Source organism: Dermacentor variabilis, chromosome 8, assembly GCF_050947875.1.
Source record: "Dermacentor variabilis isolate Ectoservices chromosome 8, ASM5094787v1, whole genome shotgun sequence".
Lineage (NCBI taxonomy): Eukaryota > Metazoa > Arthropoda > Arachnida > Ixodida > Ixodidae > Dermacentor > Dermacentor variabilis.
In genome coordinates, this window is record NC_134575.1 from 58,572,731 (window position 1) to 58,590,253 (window position 17,523).

Below are 17,523 nucleotides of genomic sequence, written 5' to 3' on the forward strand. Positions count from 1 at the left end.
TTTTTAACTTAGAGTTGGGCTGAAGCAAAGTTTGTACAAACAATATCGTAAATACAGTTGTGACAGAAGTTCTACGGTTCGCGTGTAAACGACAACACCAAATGTTTCTCATCAGCGAGTGGTTCCCAAAATTTGAATGCTCATGTTATTGTACAAACGACATCACTCGTTGCTGCAAATCACAGCGCTCACCAACACGCACACAATACCAACGGTACCGCACGTCTTCGTTTCGTTTATTCGTCGAGCTTTTAGAAGTATATTCAAGCAATTCATCTTACCTGAATCTCTCGGTTCTAGGTCAATCCACTTTATTGGGTGTGAGCCATGGTTTCAGGTCATCGACATCGTCATAACGATCACCATGATCGTCTCGCGTTGGTTACCCACTGTTTTGAATGCACCATGCGACGCCGTAACAACAGAAGTAGTCGTCTTTGGTGTTTTTGTTTGTATTTATTCGCTTTCTTTCTCTCATATGGCATTCGACTTTGTACAGAAGCTCGAGTGCCGAGACCTCGTCGAGCCAGTTCCTCGCACTCGGCTGGGAGCACGCAGCGCGACACGGTATAGGGAACAACATTGAGAAGAAGAGAAAACACAAACAAAATTTCAAAAAAAAGGAGCACACCCAATCTGCAAAGTGTCATAGGCGGTATGCGTGATAATAAATAAGAAACTCCGACAGAGAGACGTTCGCCGGGCGAACTCTTGCCTCCTTGTCGTGGGGCCCAATTGCCAGCCCTGGTGCCAAGCCTTATACGTGTTGAGGAAAACACACTGGGCGATGGTTCGCCAATAAAATGGACACCTAACTCGTAAATGGGGAAACAAGAGCTAAACACATGTTGAAATGTGTTACATAAAAAAAGGACATGACTCGTGAAACCAGACATAGCTACGCACAAAAAATAATCCGCATGTACTCATGCCATTCTTTTCTGCCATAATCGATGGCTGCATAATAAGAGGGTTATTCATTTCAAGGAAAGATCCTGTTGTTGATGATTCAAGACAAGTCTACCTTTCGCATCGCTCAGTAATCAACTCTCACTAAATCTAAGCTACTCTACGCGTGGTCTCTAAACGGCACCCCTTTTGTTTTTTCGACGCATTCCTTTTCGAAATAACATATTCGGCCTATGGTAAATTGTCACATCCAGCAAATCGGGCACCAGGACCGAGCTGATGAGAACTAAACTAGAACAGAGGTGCCTGAGTCTTGTCCATACGGCCAAAAGCGACATTTTTTGTATGGCCAGCGAATTTATAAAATGAGACAAACAAAACGCAATATTCTTCCTCGCCCTTTTGCCTGAGCCTTCTTGAAGTCGAACACTTTTGCAATTTTTGTCAAACCGGGTATCACAGGCGGTGGTCCTTCTAGCACTAATCACACGAATAAAAGCCTACCGAAAATTTTCCCTCTTCCCAACATTGCGTCTGGCGGATTTAAATATATTACCATTTCTTTTGTGTGTTTCTTTTCAGTTGTTTATTGAATATAGTAGTTCCTTGATTACAATAAGCCTAGAAACATCTGATTGCATTAGCATTGTTTCCAAACGCAGATATTCTTCGCGACAGCATTCCAAGACCTTGAAGAAATACGATTGCGGCAAGATGTTCAAACAAAAACAAGCTCTGCAATCTAGAAAAATATCTGATATATTTATTCTACGTACGGTCCCATGCGTTACTCAATATAACACTAGGCCTCGGCTTTACTCAGACAACTGTATTTTGTCTGTCAGATACCATTCACGATTTTCTCACTTACATAAAGTTTTCCTGGCACTTGAATACTGATGCGGGAAGTAGATTTTAGGGTAATTATTGTGGCTGTTTATGCTCGCGTTTCAGTTAGTTTCCACGCTTAAAGGTGATTTGCTTTCTTTGGATAGTGCACCAGGTCATGCAGAAATTAACAAAGCGAGCCTGCAGGTGTAGGTGCTATGATACGTGTTAAGCACGGCACATTTTACAACAATGCGCGCCGCGTTTTCTGTGCGTAATACCATCGGCACGTTGAAAGATTAACTTCACTGAGATAGTGCGTTTTATCTTCAGACCCAAGAAAGGTATCATTGAAAAAGAGTTTCTCGGGAAGGCTGGTTCAACAGTTTTGAGCACTGCGTGCATCAAACAAAGCATTCGTGTTCTTGCTCTGATGAATGGCCGACTATGCTTGGTTTCTTATCTAAACCGCAAAAAACTGCCTATTTGGGGGGATAAATCAAGAGAAACAATCAAACACAGCACATACGCAGTACCTACAACGAATAGGTTTGAAAAGTAGGTTCAGAAATGGTTTTCAAGCATAAATGTTTTTCCGCGCACAAGAAAGCATTGTCTGTAAATAATAAAATGAAAAAAAATAAAGAGAAAAGATAAAGCAGCTTTCCACGAAATCAAGGAGTAATGATATTGAGATCAGCTAGTGCTGATCATCCAACGACCCACAATCCAAAGCGGGCGCAATTAAGCAGTTCGTGACAAAAAGTGACGTAAAAGAAGTTAAAGAGGGAAAAACTATGTAAATGCATTGGCGGAATACGATGTCCCCCAAAACGTTGACACCTGTTCCACGTTCCCTCACGTCAGAAATATAGATTGCTTCACACACATTCTACACTAACACAAAATGTCTTTTACAACACAAAATACTCTTGCAACGTATTAAAACAATACAGAAATGTATAATATGTATAACAAGCTTTGCTTCTTCTTGTCTTGCCCGAAACACACTTCGCCAACCCCTTTTAATGACGGTGTCAGAGTCGAAAAAACCTTTCAAGCCACTTCGTTTTTCTTAAAGTTTTACATCCCTTCACTAGTCTATACAGGCGTGATGCGTTTCCCAGATGAAGCCTGATATTTTCCATAAATACATTCAATGGTCCCTTGCAAGCTAAGCTGCAAGGCGAGTTTTCAGCTCTCAGCTACGCTACATCAAAGGCAGTGGCTAAGCTGGCTATACATTGGCTGTGCTTTGCGGAGTGTAGTAACCTAAAATGTTTTTTTGCGCGGCACACGTCTATAAACATCAGTAATTTCACGGTAACCCTTACATGGCATTTCATGCGTCCACAAAACAAAGAACACCTTGAAATCAACCCAGCACTAAAGGAACATTATTACACAGGATGCAGTTCAATAAAGACGAAATACAAAAATTTTAAATGCATACTGCCCAGGTAGTCGGTTCCTACCTAGGTATGATGATGTTTTTGCTGCGTCATTGTGGCCTTGCTCGTTTTTCTTGGCTACAAATCCTAATTCAGTTTGTCTTGTGACCAACGCAGTCTTTACAAAAATCTTTGTGGGAGTAAGCTTCCTTGAAAACACCAGTCAACGCTGACAGAAAACATTGCATAGCACCATTAGTTGATCTGAGAAAACGGCAATTCACTTAACTTTTAATGTACTGTTTGTGAAAAGGACATGACGCGTGTCTTTGTTAGGTACCGGCTCGTCCTAGCATAACTCCAAGTGTCACACGCCTAAGAGCAGCTTTTTCTGGGTTAGAATGTTAATTTGACACATGCGGCTTGCTGGGACGCTAGCCACTGTGTACGTTAAATGTCAATACTTCAGGCACATTGTCTCGCAAGATGGTCCCATCGCTCACTTCATGGTTACAATTGCACGTCACTCCAGCATCGGCCCTAACTCGTTTGTCAAGTGCCACGACTTGTCGACGACTAAGACTCGTGAGGAGAACAAATGCAAGAAAATATAAAGACATACATTTCAATGATTTCTGCACTTACTATCGTGGAGAAACGGAACGCGTGCGCTAACACTCAGTAATGAAGAATAAAGAGTGCAACGGTTCCATTAACTCAAATCTATGCTATTGGCCAGTTCATTGAACGCAGCACAGAGCGCCGTACTGCGCGAACGTTCGATTAGGCACACATTATGTGTTTCCTACATCGAACAATAGACGATACAATGCTGCACAGTTGCATACTTGAATTTGAATGACAGCGAAACAGCACAAGAATCCTAAGCAAAAACGCCAAAATCAAATTCTCCGTCAAGAAATGTCTAAACTCTAGATACTTAGGCGGCAACGAGAAACTCATTCCTGTACGTGGCATAATTATACGAGTCTCTCGATGATCGCGCCACAGTGGTCGCCATTGCGCCCCCCCCCCCCCCCGAAGCAGCGTTGTGCTCACGGCCTACCCGGCTACAATTCTGAAAGGCAGTGCTCGTCTTTTTTGCGAGCCACCAAATCGACGCTCCGACGCAAACGTATATATACGACACGATGTCGGCAAAAGACGGAGCTGGATAACAAGGCCTTCAGCCACGAGCGGTGCCATAACATGGACATTTCACGTCACCTGCTCCACCGCCTAGCGAGATTTAGTTCTGATGCTTATTATTGTCGGTCGTCGTCGCGCGAAGCCTCATAGGAGTGATTGTAGCGAGCTAAAATTATGCGGCAGTGCAAATGCAAACGGAAAGACGTGTTTTAAGTAAAAGAAAACTTTCACACCTACAAGTGACATCATTTCTCGCTGTATGACCAGCTACAAAAATTTGCCCTTCTCCTAATTAAAGAAATTATTGCCCGAATTCCTCAAACCCTATAAAAGTGCTGCACAGCGCGCGCAGTGCCACGCTAATCAATTATTCTGTGCTCCGGAAACACACATTCCTTGCTTACTAAGCCCAATGTACAGCTCTGCAGCCGCTTTGCATGTGGTTAAACGAATCATGAAGACGTTCCTGCTGGTGCGGTCCACTAAACATTTCCGAGAGTTCGAAGGTCATGGGCACAGACCACCCAGCGATTCTATTTGGCAGAGTTCCCATTCAAAAGTGAACTTCTTTTTGTAGCTTGTCTCACTAATGGCAAATCTAGTCACTGCTCAAACGAACCCAGTGTGCACGGAGCACAGGCCAAAGGCTGTCTCTTGATTGTAGTGTCAGTTTTGTTCTTGTTCGTTAGTGCAGCCATGTCTTAATCTGTGACGTGAAATCCTCGACTCCCCACGCACAACAAATCGATAAATTTGAAACCCACTACACCGTGGCAGTAATGACCGACTAATTTGCCGGAAAGCTAATTCAACAATCAATAAAACAACGTACCGGCCGAAACTAATACAGCCTCTGAAAAACATATCTACAGAATGCCGGTGAAAGTTCCTGTAAACGGGCTGTTAGCGCAAAACACAGTTCCACAAAGTGCTACGCGTCGATGCGGTGTTCATTTTAGGCGACGAGGGCGACGACGACGACAAGGTAGCGTAATTTTTCTTCAAAAGACGCGAGGCGGGCCGGACTACTAGGACTTCTTCGCGACGTGCTTGCAGTCGTCGACGTTCTCCGGCCAGTCGCACACGCTCTCGTTCAGGTTGAACACGAGGTTCGTGGGGCACGGCATGTGGTGGCGCCGCTTCCCTTCGCACATGTAGTACATGGTGCAGTCCTTCTTGTCCAGGTGGTAGCTGATGTGGCCGTCCTCCTCGTCACAGACGACCTCGTCGGGATCTGCGTGCCAGAAGAAACGCTGCTTCGAAAAGAGTTTTTTGGGGGGGAACAAGTGGTAACGTTGGTGGTCAAGGTTCGAAAGCACCCGCTTAGCTTGTCATTGTCTCACAACGATCGCAGACCATGCGCATTACCGTGCAATTTTGTTTTCCGACTGCGTTTTCTGAACTGTACTCTTAAAGCACTTGCACCCTTCGTGGTGTATAATTGCTCCGCAATGATAATCGTCATCTGCCCTGCGTGCGCTCGCTTTCTTGAAAAGGCTGCGCTCGCTAGCTTCCTGTCGAGAATGCTGTGTCACGCTGATAACGCGCATGCCGTTCGTGACTTGGAACTACCGGGTTCCCAGCTTTAAAGAAAGGAGACGCAAGCAAGGCAGATGTGATTATTGTTGTGAGACAAGATAATACCTAAAGGGTGTAAACTTTTTTAAATGGCCGCTCACCAGGTCTGACCATCTTGAGCTGACAAGCGCAGAGCATACAATGCGCGCTAACGATCGTGTCTGCAAATTATTACATCGCTACTCGCCGCGGAAAGATCTGACATTTCAAACCGAACGCGGTTTTTCCTACTCCTCGCGGCCGCCGCACTCCAAGCCGGACGGTGACGTAATCGTGCCCCTGCGCCTACGTACTCGAGTCCGCAGTGGGACGTCGCTCCTGGTATCACGTGACTTCGAGAATTACTGAACGCAAAATGTGTCATTTGTGTGATCTGTTGTTTGAATTGATGAATGGAAGTTTAGAGAAATAATACAGCACACAAACGGAATGTCTGCGTGTTTTTGTTTTACTTCGCACCGAAGCAAGAGACATGTACTTCCGCTTCGTCTGCTTGTTCCCACGGTCGTGCACAGATACCGAAACTATGCCATTTTCTACCGTATTCTAGCGCGTGACCATGCTCTGCGATCCCCTTGTGCTGCCTCAGTATTAGTGTAGCTATTCATGTGTCCTTGTGCGCAGCGCCCAAAAGTATGCGCTGCGCGAAAGGAGACATCACAACAGCTCGCGCACAACGTAGGCAAAAGAAAATTAGGAAAAAAAAATGAAGGCGGGACCCGTGACATATATGCGTCACGCGATCCTCAAGCACCGGTATTGGAGAACGCACGGAAGGAATTTCGCTTGCGGAGGCCGGACGGGGCGAGTAGAGAGAGTGTCTCGCTATGCAGTGGAGCTCGCCTTCTGAAATCATGGGTTCGCGGCACTGAAATATTTCTATCTCGGATATTAATGGAGCCGATTTGAAAACTTGTTGCGGCAGAACCCTCCCTACAGAACACGTAACAACTTCCAGTGTATAACTAAAATTTTATATGGGGCCTGGTGAGGGGCCCTTTAAGAGTGTGCTGGGACAAACGTAATCCCTTAGTGTTCTCAATCGTGCGCTCCTGGTTTAGATGGAAGGATATTTTGAGTAAGCCAGTAAAATTGGCTGTAGGCTGATGCTACCAAATTTGTAATAAAAACATATCTTGGATAATAATAATGGTAGGAGTAATATTAATTATTATTATTATTATTATTATTATTATTATTATTATTATTATTATTATTATTATTATTATTATTATTATTATTATTATTATTATTATTATTATTATTATTATTATTATTATTATTATTATTATTATTATTATTTCTATCTCGGATATTAATGAGCCGATTTGAAAACTTGTTGCGGCAGAACACTCCCTTTAGGTTTAGGCGACATAAGCCAGCTGGTATAGACGGTATATCAGTATCTTTGCTCCAACGAAACTTCAACGCACTATCGCGTATTCTTCTTGTCATACTTAATGGATTTCTAGAGACAGCTACAATGCCAGCGGAATTAAAAACGGCTATTGTATCTCCATTATTTAAAGGAGGAAAGAAAGGTATTGTGGACAGTTACCGACCTATTTCGATCTTGCCTATCATGTCACAAATAATAGAAAAATTTCTTAGAAACTATGACGTCATTTCTAGATAAGTTTTCAGTTATATCGAGTCGTCAGTCCGGCTTTGTCGCGGGACGGGTCACCATTGCTCTGCTCGAGGAATTTTCAGACGAATTAAACACAGCTTTAAAACAAAACATGTTTGCAGGCGCTTTGTTTCTCGATACTTCTAAAGCATTCGATACTGTGAACCACGGACTCCTGCTTGAAAAACTATTCCTGCTCGGTTTCAGGGGGCCATTTTACCAGTTCCTAAAAAACTATTTGTCCGGCCACTCGCAGGTGATATCTTTAGACAACGAGTTATTCATCAATAACAAGCTACCTTTGAAAGCTGGAGTGCCTCAGGGCTCTATATTGTCTCCTCTTCTTTTTAACATATTTATAAATGATTTTTCTTCAGCTGTATCGAAGTGTATGATATTTCAGTATGCAGGTGACAATGTCCTTTTAACTAAACATATCTGTCATTCAAAAGCAATTGCGTTACTTCAAGATAGTGTGTGCGATGCAGTGACCTGGTTTGCTAACAACTGTTCCTCAATAAACAAAGAAAAAACAAAAATGTTATGTTTTATAAATCCGCTTAAAGCAACGGTTACAAATTTACCCTTGTTTCTACAGTGTCGCACTTGCCAATCGTGTCAGTGTGCCCCTGTAGAATATGTAAACTCCATTAAATACCTTGGTGTTTTCTTTGACAGTGACCTCTCATGGAATGATCACATGACATATCTTTGCGGCAGGCTCAGAAGTGTTTCCTCGCTGCTTTTTAACATTAAATACATTGTTCCGATGCCTGTAAAAATCACTGTCATGCACGCCTTAGCATACAGTGTGTTACGTTATGGCATTACATTGTTCGGGTTTTGCTCATCTCGATGGCTCTGTCGAATTGACAGAATTCTAAAAAAATATGTTGAAATCCGTTGCTTATAACTCTTCCTCGGCCGACAATGTGAACTTGTTTATACATCTGGGTCTTCCGTCATTTAAAACTTTGTTCACTGAAACGGTTGTGGTAAGACTTTTTTGGAACCCTGATTTCAAACAGGAATATATTGCTCCCCGTGCACTGCGGAAAACATTGCGTTTTGTAGTACCGCACTGCAACACAAGATTTGGTAAAGCTAGTAGGTATGCTTATGTCCCAAGAATATTCAATGACCTACCTGATCATATATTTACTGCAACTTCGAAACAAACCTTGAAAAAAATGTTGAAGGCACTATAAGATATATATAATACTACATTTCTCTTTTCTTGTTCCTTGTATTTCTTTTGTCGCTGATTTCAGGTGAGTTTCTGTTTCATTGTTGTGTGATAAACTTCACGAGCTTTTAATTTCTGTACACGTTGCCATTTTGACTTTGTTTGCCGACATGCCGGGCCAAGGCACGCAAGCCACTTCCTTGGCTTTGACGGGCCTGCCTTCTGATGTACGATTATTGTAACATGGCAACAATACATATTATTATTATTATTATTATTATTATTATTATTATTATTATTATTATTATTATTATTATTATTATTATTATTATTTTCTCTTGAAACGAAACTAAACATCGAGGAGCAACAAGAAAGCTGTCCAAAACAACTTGATAAAGCTGCAATCGAAACCTTGTAAAACTCAAACTCCTAGGAATAAATGTACTTTCATACTGTTTATCCCTTGCGCTTACGGTACTAATACTCCAGCCCTCTTTCCCTTGCCTCCGAGCCTTTCCTCCGAGCTCCGAGTGGTTTCGGAGGCTACGACCATGTAGCTTTAGCACACGTCGTTGTCTATCTCTCTCTGCCGATATAAGAGTCTACGTTGCCTATTGGCCATGGCCTTGGGCCATGGGTTGCATCGGGTTGCATCGCCACATGAATGAGACATAGATTTCCGCCTGTCCCAACCTTTTACTTTGTTGGCCTCACTGACAGATCCAGAGAAGGAAAGAGGAAGGAAAATATAGAGAATTCTGTAGGCCTGGGCCTCCTCCTGCAACAAACTACAACCTATATCCATTGCGTAAAAGACTATCGGTCTTCTCGCGTGTCACTTACGGTTCGTGCTTAGTTTAGGAACGTGAAGCTTTACTGTGCTAGTTGTCATTCTCGAACGTAATCGTGTTCCAATGTTTGCCTTTAGAGTCCTGCAACTGCATTCACCATTGGGGAGCAGTGGGCGAGCAATGAAACCTCACCGACGAGCTGTCCGTAAGAGTTGAAGACGTTGGAAGAGGCCACTTCCAAGTTGGCAACCTTGTATCCCTTCAGCTCCTCTTTGATGGCCGTCAGCAGCGGGTAGCTTTGGCCCGTGCACGTGCCTTTGAAGTCGTCGAGGTCTACAGACCAAACCATGACTCCTCCGTAGCCGGCCTGCTTCAGCCACTGGACCTGCGCACAGATCCGCATTCAGTGCGTCTGAACAATCTTGTCTTTCACATAGGGGCCACACGGCGGTTTATTGCGCTGGCTCATTTATATCACTTAAGATGTGCGCTGCGGCATATAGAAGCAAATAGATCAGCAAATGTGGGGCTCTAATCAAGGAGTACCTATACAAGAAAGTTGAACTAGAAACCTGTCGGCTCGGTTTCTAAGCAACGCGTACTTGACTCAAACAAGGCTGGCGGATGTTCATGTATTGAAAAGAAATGCCACAAAAAAAGAGAGAAAGGTAGGAAACGCACTGCGACCGTTCACTTATTATTATAGCCTTGAATTTTTGACGCCACTTACTAAAATGGCATCACGATATATAGTAACATATCATGCTGTCGATTTGTATATATTGCGCATTTGAGGTCTCTTTTCTGCTATACAATCAACTTGTAGCGATTTGTTTCTTTATTATAGTAGTATCTGGTCCTTTATTTTCTTCTCGACTTCCACTTGCCTAATAAAGTACAAGGCTGATGAGGGAATTTTGTGATTAACTAACTTAATGGGAGGTGGGGCGACCTTTAGGTAACGCGCTGGTCAGAATTCTACAGGTTTATCCAGGACAACGTTAATAGAAATTGGCCATTGCCAAGTGTCGCCAAACCATGTCTGCGGCAAATGGAAAGCATTGAAGTATGTTCGTGTTTTCAAACTCTTAAGCGAGGAGCGTCCTTCATTCCACCCCTTTGGCCTCTATGAAAACCAACTTTAGACAGCCACTTAAGCTCCTTGTTATATTGTAATCGTGACTGATACACGAAATATTAAAGCTACCTGAAGGTCAATCGATTCAGCTGTGTTCTAAATTGACGCATGCGCTACGTACCTGGAGATAACAAATTTTGTCGACAATAAAGTCAAATAAAGGTTAAAGAATATTGACAATTCAGAATGCGACATTGAGAATGCTGAATGAGCGGCCATTGAGGAGGAGGGAATAAAGGCGAACTTAGGTCGCACGATTTAATGTCTTCGTACCGTGACTGTCTCCGATGCATCCTTCTGCTTGTTGCCGAGCAGGGCACTGAGCTGTCTACCAGCAGTTTCTTTAATTGTAGAGGATTGGTGAAAATAATTCGGGCTTTCGCTTCAAAATGGTAGGAACATGGTGTGGAAGCACAAAATATATGTACTCATACTATCCATGTTAGCATCTTTAGTTGTTAAAGCTTTGTGCCTCGAGCAGCACAATGCAAGGTTTTTGCGTGGCTTGTTTTCCATTCCCAGGAAGGTGTAACGAATTTTAGTGTTTTTTCTACGTTTCACCTACGGAGAATTCTGAAACAAAGTGCTAGACATTTATCACTGAGCGATAATCGACACCTTCTGTATTTAATGCCTGTTGCGTGGTTCCCGGCCGTTTAAAACAATTGGCTGTGGACACAATATCCATTGCAATTTTAAAGTTTAGTAAGCGCCTATTGAATGAATATAGATATCGTATTCAATGAGGGCTTTTTCTTTCTTCCTTTTTTCCTTGTGCGTCAGCGAAATGCTCCACGTTGTGTATAAAGCACGCGAAAAAGAAAGCGGATATCGCAGGAGGTCTGGGGACATGCTGCTATGTAGCTTGTTCCCATCATAGCCCTCCCCCCTCTACCTATATTGAAAAGTCCAGCACACAGATACGCTCTTAACCAACGTTCTTAAATACTTTTAACGGCACTTCGCAACCATCTGTACAGTGTCAGCGGTGTCAGCGCTGTGGCCGCTGATATTTGATCACTTTTCCAGAAGACGTGGAGCTCTTTCTATGGTCATTTCCGAGTCAGCGACTCTGCGCATCCCTACGCTTTTGAATGCAGAGAACGCCACACTTCCTCATGTAGCGCAGGGGCAGTCAAGGCTGCGCCGTGCCATGGGCGACGTTGCTCCTTGTGGTGCAGTCGCATTATTTAAATCGAGGAAAAGGCGTTTTCCTGCTATTGTTATTCTCCAAGCCAATAGAACTCCTGCTCTGAGAGAGCTGCTGGGACATCTTTAAGAACACATGTGTAATATGTCACTGTACCTACATTTTATGTTTGTGTCTGCAGTCGCTTTGGGGACAGTGCTAAGCATTGTATTTAATGTGGCTATCCAAAGGGGCCGCCAGACACACACAAATTGCGCGTAACTTGGCACTTCTTCAATAGGATACGTATGTTCGCTTTACAAAAGCGTCCAACAACAAACAACCGAAACGCTCTATGTTCCACGTGTTACGTGTTTCTCGACAAGTAGCATCCCCGGCAACCAAACGACATTTTCGACAATATTGACACCACCAACAAGCAGAACGCGGTTAACGTACCTTGAGCTTGAGGCTCCTCTGGTCATCGAAGCCGACCCACTGGTCGTCTTTGTAGGCGTAAGGAACCATCTGCTCGTTGTCCCAGACAAGCGTTGCTCCGGATCGCAGGAGATCGCAGATCTGTTTTACACAAACGCGGATTCTCATTAGACACGCGTAGTTCATCTAACGGATTGATTTGTGTCATAAAATCTGCAGTGTTGAAACGCACGCAATGCAGTGCCATTTACGCGCTTCTGTGCGATGCTCAGAATCACTAAGAAATACTTTTTGGCATCCTCTGATGGGCCAGAAACTTTGGTCTTTAACAGTGCTTAAAGAATCAAAACTAGGTCAGTCTACTTACTTTCCACCTCCTCAACATTAAACAATGGATTGCGTTTTTTAAAAAAAATTATTAATTCATTTATTTTATCAACGAACAACAAACCCAACCCATTACAACCCCGTAGACATTGTGTTCTAACCATAAACCATTTCATTCGTGTTGCACAATGTGCACTTACGTTAATAAACGCATGTAGAAATTCAAAACTCAAAGAATCTACCGTACGAAAGTTCAGCCGAAGTCAAACTGCTTTGTTCAGTGCAGGCAGCGAACTTTAGTGTTGCTATAGCAATGCGATTACATGTGAAAGTGTACCTTAAAATCGCATATCTAAGATGTTTAAGACGTCGCATCTAATTTTTAACTTACCTAAGCTAACAGCATACGTTTGCGCTCACTTCTTGTAACAGTGTAAGCATGCACCAATCTAATTTGTTTACAAATTTTGCTGTATGACTCTGGTAGCTCGATTAGTACAGTACTGCCTTAATATATGCCAGAATAAATACTTTTCCGCCTACGACAATTCAGCCACACAAGCAGTGCACTTTCTCACTTGCAGAATCGATGCGTCCTCAGACGCGCGCACAATCTCGACATGCTTTGTTATCAGTGCGTCACTGAGTTCACCTAATTTCTTGATGACCACAACTTTATATACGTGGCAGTCACACAAGTAACGAATACACTTTCTGAAAATACCCATGACCAACCGGAGCTTTCAGGTTTTTCAACCTCAACACTTTCCCTGGACACATATCTTACTCCAAAGAAAACTGCGCTTCCTACGGGAAAGACATGCAACCTTGCGACATGGTCAACGCATGTGAAAAAAACTAGCTGACTAGATGAACGCCACCACTGATATAGGGCAGGCACTTCGCAGTGTTTAGCCTTCGGCCGCCTCAGAAGACGAAGAGTCGCACAATTCATAGTACCAATTGCTAAGAAAGAAAGCCACTTTCTTTCTGTTGAACGATGACGAAGTGGGCAAGTTAGAAACGATCCAAGGTAAGCAACGCGCAAATGGCTTAATACAAAAAATTCACCGACGGTTTCGTAAATTTGAGTGCAGCTGCATATGTGCTTTCAAGTTTCGATATATTGGCTGCCTCGCTAAGCGGGAGATCGCGAAGGCGACGTGGGGGTGACGCCTGGGCGCGATTCACAGAAGCCGCCGCAGACAGATCTCCACTCATGAAGCGCTTTCTTTGCACTAAGGTGACGCGCACTGCTCTCGCGCCATCTCGTAGCCATCGTCCCCGCCAATCCGTCTTGCGCGGTGCTACGCTTTTCTTCTCACGCTTTCGCCATACCCTCTCCTTCCGCTTTCCGCATCATGGTCCCGCTGCACCCTTCTCTGCTTTCCTCCTCGCGCTCTCTAAGCTAGGACCATCTTTCATCTCCCGCTTCACTTCGCGTTTGCTTTCATCCTTCGCTGTGTTCGTTCGCTCGGTTAGAAGAGACAACGCCGACGCTCACCTCAGGAACGGCGCCTAAGAACGGCACTGTAATATGAGCTGAATACGAGTTGTTACTATCAACTGATATGTATTCATAAAAGCACGCTTTTAAGAATACGACAGCCTTGAAAAAATGAAGCAACGGCCAACAGCCAACAACCAACGATTCATCATTTCTTATCAGTATGCGTAAGCTCAACAGATCTTAGGTCCAGTCTCTTTCTTCCTTCAAAGAAGAACGTCTAAGATTGTATATTGTATACAGTCTGGGGGACTAGGCTCACCACTTTCTGCAGAATAATAGCTACATTCCCTGCAAACTCCTTCGAGAGCCGACGAACCGTATTAAGCAAAATGACATCGACTGAATTATTTCATTTGTGTGCTTACAATAACTTTCGTTCCTACCTTCATTTTATCATTTTCGCCCCTTTTCTCGGCTCTCCCAGTGCAGTGCTGACAATCGGGTGCTCACTCTAGCTAAACCTTCTTTTTTTCTTTACCTCTTTATGCAGACATTGCACTGCCAGAAATACGACTGCATAAGAATGCGAAGCACTAAACAAGATACAAAGGCGATCAATTCATCCGTCCTCAAAGTACATTTCAATAATGAAGCGGCTCTCGACCACCTCAAAGGAAAGAAGACAAACTCTTCCTTCATACCTCGAAGAAGGAAAGGAAGCCCGTCTCGCCCGTGTAGTTCCCGGGCTTCCCACCGGCGATGGACGGGGCCCCGATGTCGGTGAGGTTGTTGTCGCCAAGCGTGAAGGTGCGCCCGTACGTCGGGATGCCCACCAGCAGCTTCTCCTTGCTGGCGCCCTTGCGCACCCACTCACCCGCACTGTAGTCCTGCACCCCACAAATAAGGAGTACAGTGGTCGCCGCCGAAAGCGTCGCGGTTGAGCATATAGAAATCAAGGCTGGACCAGTAATGCGTTTTCACAGAAGCAATACGCGTGTATAGACAACGCGTGTTCCGTATGCCCAGTGTCCGGGATTTCATGTGTTCGTATAGGTGGCTATATGAAAATCCGCATGTTCCCATATAAACACTAATGAGCGCATTGTATTTTGGTACAAAGTGCATTGGTCTATCTAACGGGTTAGGGCTCTATTTGCACTTGGTTTATTATAGGCGATCTATTCTGCTAGCAACAGCCGGTGGTGCACACATTCATAGTACCGGAGAATTCACCGATGCCATGCGTAAGAAGAAGCGTCACGCGAGCACGGGGTTCGCGCAAAAGTCGCGGGCACTGCTATAGCGCTCCACCCTGTGTCAGGACACATTTTTTTTAAAAAACGAGAGCGTGGGACCGGACGCTTTCGGAATGAGGTCACCCCATCGCGAAAGACCAGTGGCTTACTGAACCCGTCTTTATTGAAGCAGCTCCTCACGGCATGGTACCTTCCGGAAGATTTAGGGGAAAAGCAGGCCCGATCACTTGAAAGACCTGCGCTCGGCCGAATTCCTTGCACATATATTGCCCTACAACAAGCTCACCGAACCTGAGGGCATATGTTGAAGATCATATTCGTTGAACACTAACTACGAAATGGCAGTGGCACACTTTTATACCATCTCTTTCAATGGTTCGTAGCATATTATTATTCTGAGTGATAAATGTCTGCTCTGGCAAAAGTAATTTGGACGCTCGTGTTGTGTCTGACCGTCTCTTGTTTCGATTGGGCCTGACGAAGACGTATTCAAACCAAAGCTTAAACAATATTTGCCAGGTGTAAGTGTAAACTCACTGTCGAAATAGAAAGCGAAGGAATCAACCAGTTTTAGATCGTGACGTCATACACAACTGTAATGAAACGCATTGGCTAAACGCGGATCGGCATCGGATCGGTTCAATCTAAGCGTAGTGGTAGAAAGCGAATATGGCACATGGGCTCTAGACTACTGACACTACACACACGTGCCATAAGCAATAACCTAGGTGTATGCCAGAAGACGGTGCAGCAGGCGGTTCTGCCCTCTCGGTCGCATCTTCTTCTTAACATGTAGCAGCATAGTCGTTTGAGCACCGTCTTCCAAGCGTTTAGGGAAAAAAGAAAGGTGCAGCCTGCTTACCACAGTGAGCTTCTTCTGGAAGTTGCTGGCTGTGTAGAGCGGGAACAGCGGGCTATGATGTCCCACCTGGCGTTCCCAGTCTCCGTGGAAGTCGTACGTCATCATGTTGATCATGTCCACGTGCCTACAAGGAGGGCGAGTGATTTTCTTAGCTCTAGTCGTCATTGCGGTTTGTGTGAAGTTGCCACATCCAAGACAATTCTTGGACGCTCCGAACGCTTCTTCGGCCCCGCTACCTGGTCTGAGGATGAGCGTCTAAGGGAACGCTAAGGAAACCGGGGCAAATATAAACTCTATGCTCTCTCTAGCTTGAACTCGGGCTTGTGAGCTTTCTTGCAGAGCATGGTTAATATATTAAAGAAGCCCTAAATATTACAAGGCAGCTGCATAGACGAGACATGGTTGCGTTGTGCCCCTCCCGTACAGCTCGGCAATGTCACGAGGAAGTGACTCGTCACTCTTTTAGAGCCAATCATCGTGCATGCAGCAAGAGGCCGAGTCGACTCTACGAAGCCAGAAACAGCACCCACGCAGTGGCGTCCTTTCAACCGTCAAAGGCTAAAGAAAATGATGCATGTATAGCGTTTTGGATCTGTGTGGCTCTCCAGCATCGTTTGGGGTTCTGAAAAATATTATTTTGACGAACGTGTTTGGGTAAAGGTAGCTGTTGTATATGTTGAATAAATTAAAAAAATCGTACGTGCGATGACAGCAGTACGGCGAAAGTGGCAAAAGAAAAGTTGCAACCTCTTCCGTATCTATCTGGGCCGATCCCTAAGGCGGTGCGGTGTCATAATGCGGCTAAAAGTGCTAGCTTCCACTAGTAAAACGACGAAAAAATGGCCCGATCCCGACGGTGTTGCACTGTAACCTAAAGTCTAAAATCGCTAGCTGCCACGGACAAAATACGTGGTACACCAAAGTGCTATTGCTTTTATGCTACATGACACACGGTAATTACAGCAGTAAGCTAGCACATTATTTGCGCACGCCATCGCTTCGTTTGTGGCCTGATAGAAACTGGCGTGCGCTCACGTTCTTTCGCTTTTTAAAGAAAACTGCCGGTTTGTAATCGTTTCAAAGCGCTAGTTGGTGTTTGAACGAACAAAAATCCGCCTGCGTCTGTGACTTAATTGGCATAGCAGCGGGTTTTATACCGGCGGGCCCTTGTTCAGCCCCATAATCGGACCCGTAATTTTTTTTTTTTTGCTCAAGAGATTTGAAACAACACACAATTTTGCAACCTACTTGCACTTGCTTACGTATACCACGAAATGGCTGTTATGAGGCCAGTAAGACTTCGTAAATATAAGCGCACATTCGCATAAAACCACCTGTGGCTGTAGCTTAAATTTCAATTGTTATCATGACAAATTATTCATGCCAACAACAGGCAACCTTGAAAACTCTCAACATCCTGAATTTTACTGTGACAGTAGTTGAGAGCTCATAACAGGGTTT

The 17,523-nt window shown here is 44.2% G+C and overlaps 1 protein-coding gene across 1 annotated transcript in view; it reads right to left on the bottom strand.

Moving 5' to 3' along the window:
* Positions 1-445: 445 nt before the first annotated feature.
* Positions 446-17,523, bottom strand: part of Cht7 (chitinase 7) — a 200,205-nt gene continuing 183,127 nt past the window's right edge. The window contains exons 12-16 of the mRNA XM_075702155.1: positions 16,063-16,186; positions 14,646-14,831; positions 12,189-12,308; positions 9,655-9,847; positions 446-5,511 (exon numbers count right to left, since the gene is read on the bottom strand). Of these exons, the coding sequence (XP_075558270.1) occupies positions 5,306-5,511; positions 9,655-9,847; positions 12,189-12,308; positions 14,646-14,831; positions 16,063-16,186 (829 nt within the window). The 3' untranslated portion in view covers positions 446-5,305. The remainder of the gene's footprint in view (positions 5,512-9,654; positions 9,848-12,188; positions 12,309-14,645; positions 14,832-16,062; positions 16,187-17,523) is intronic.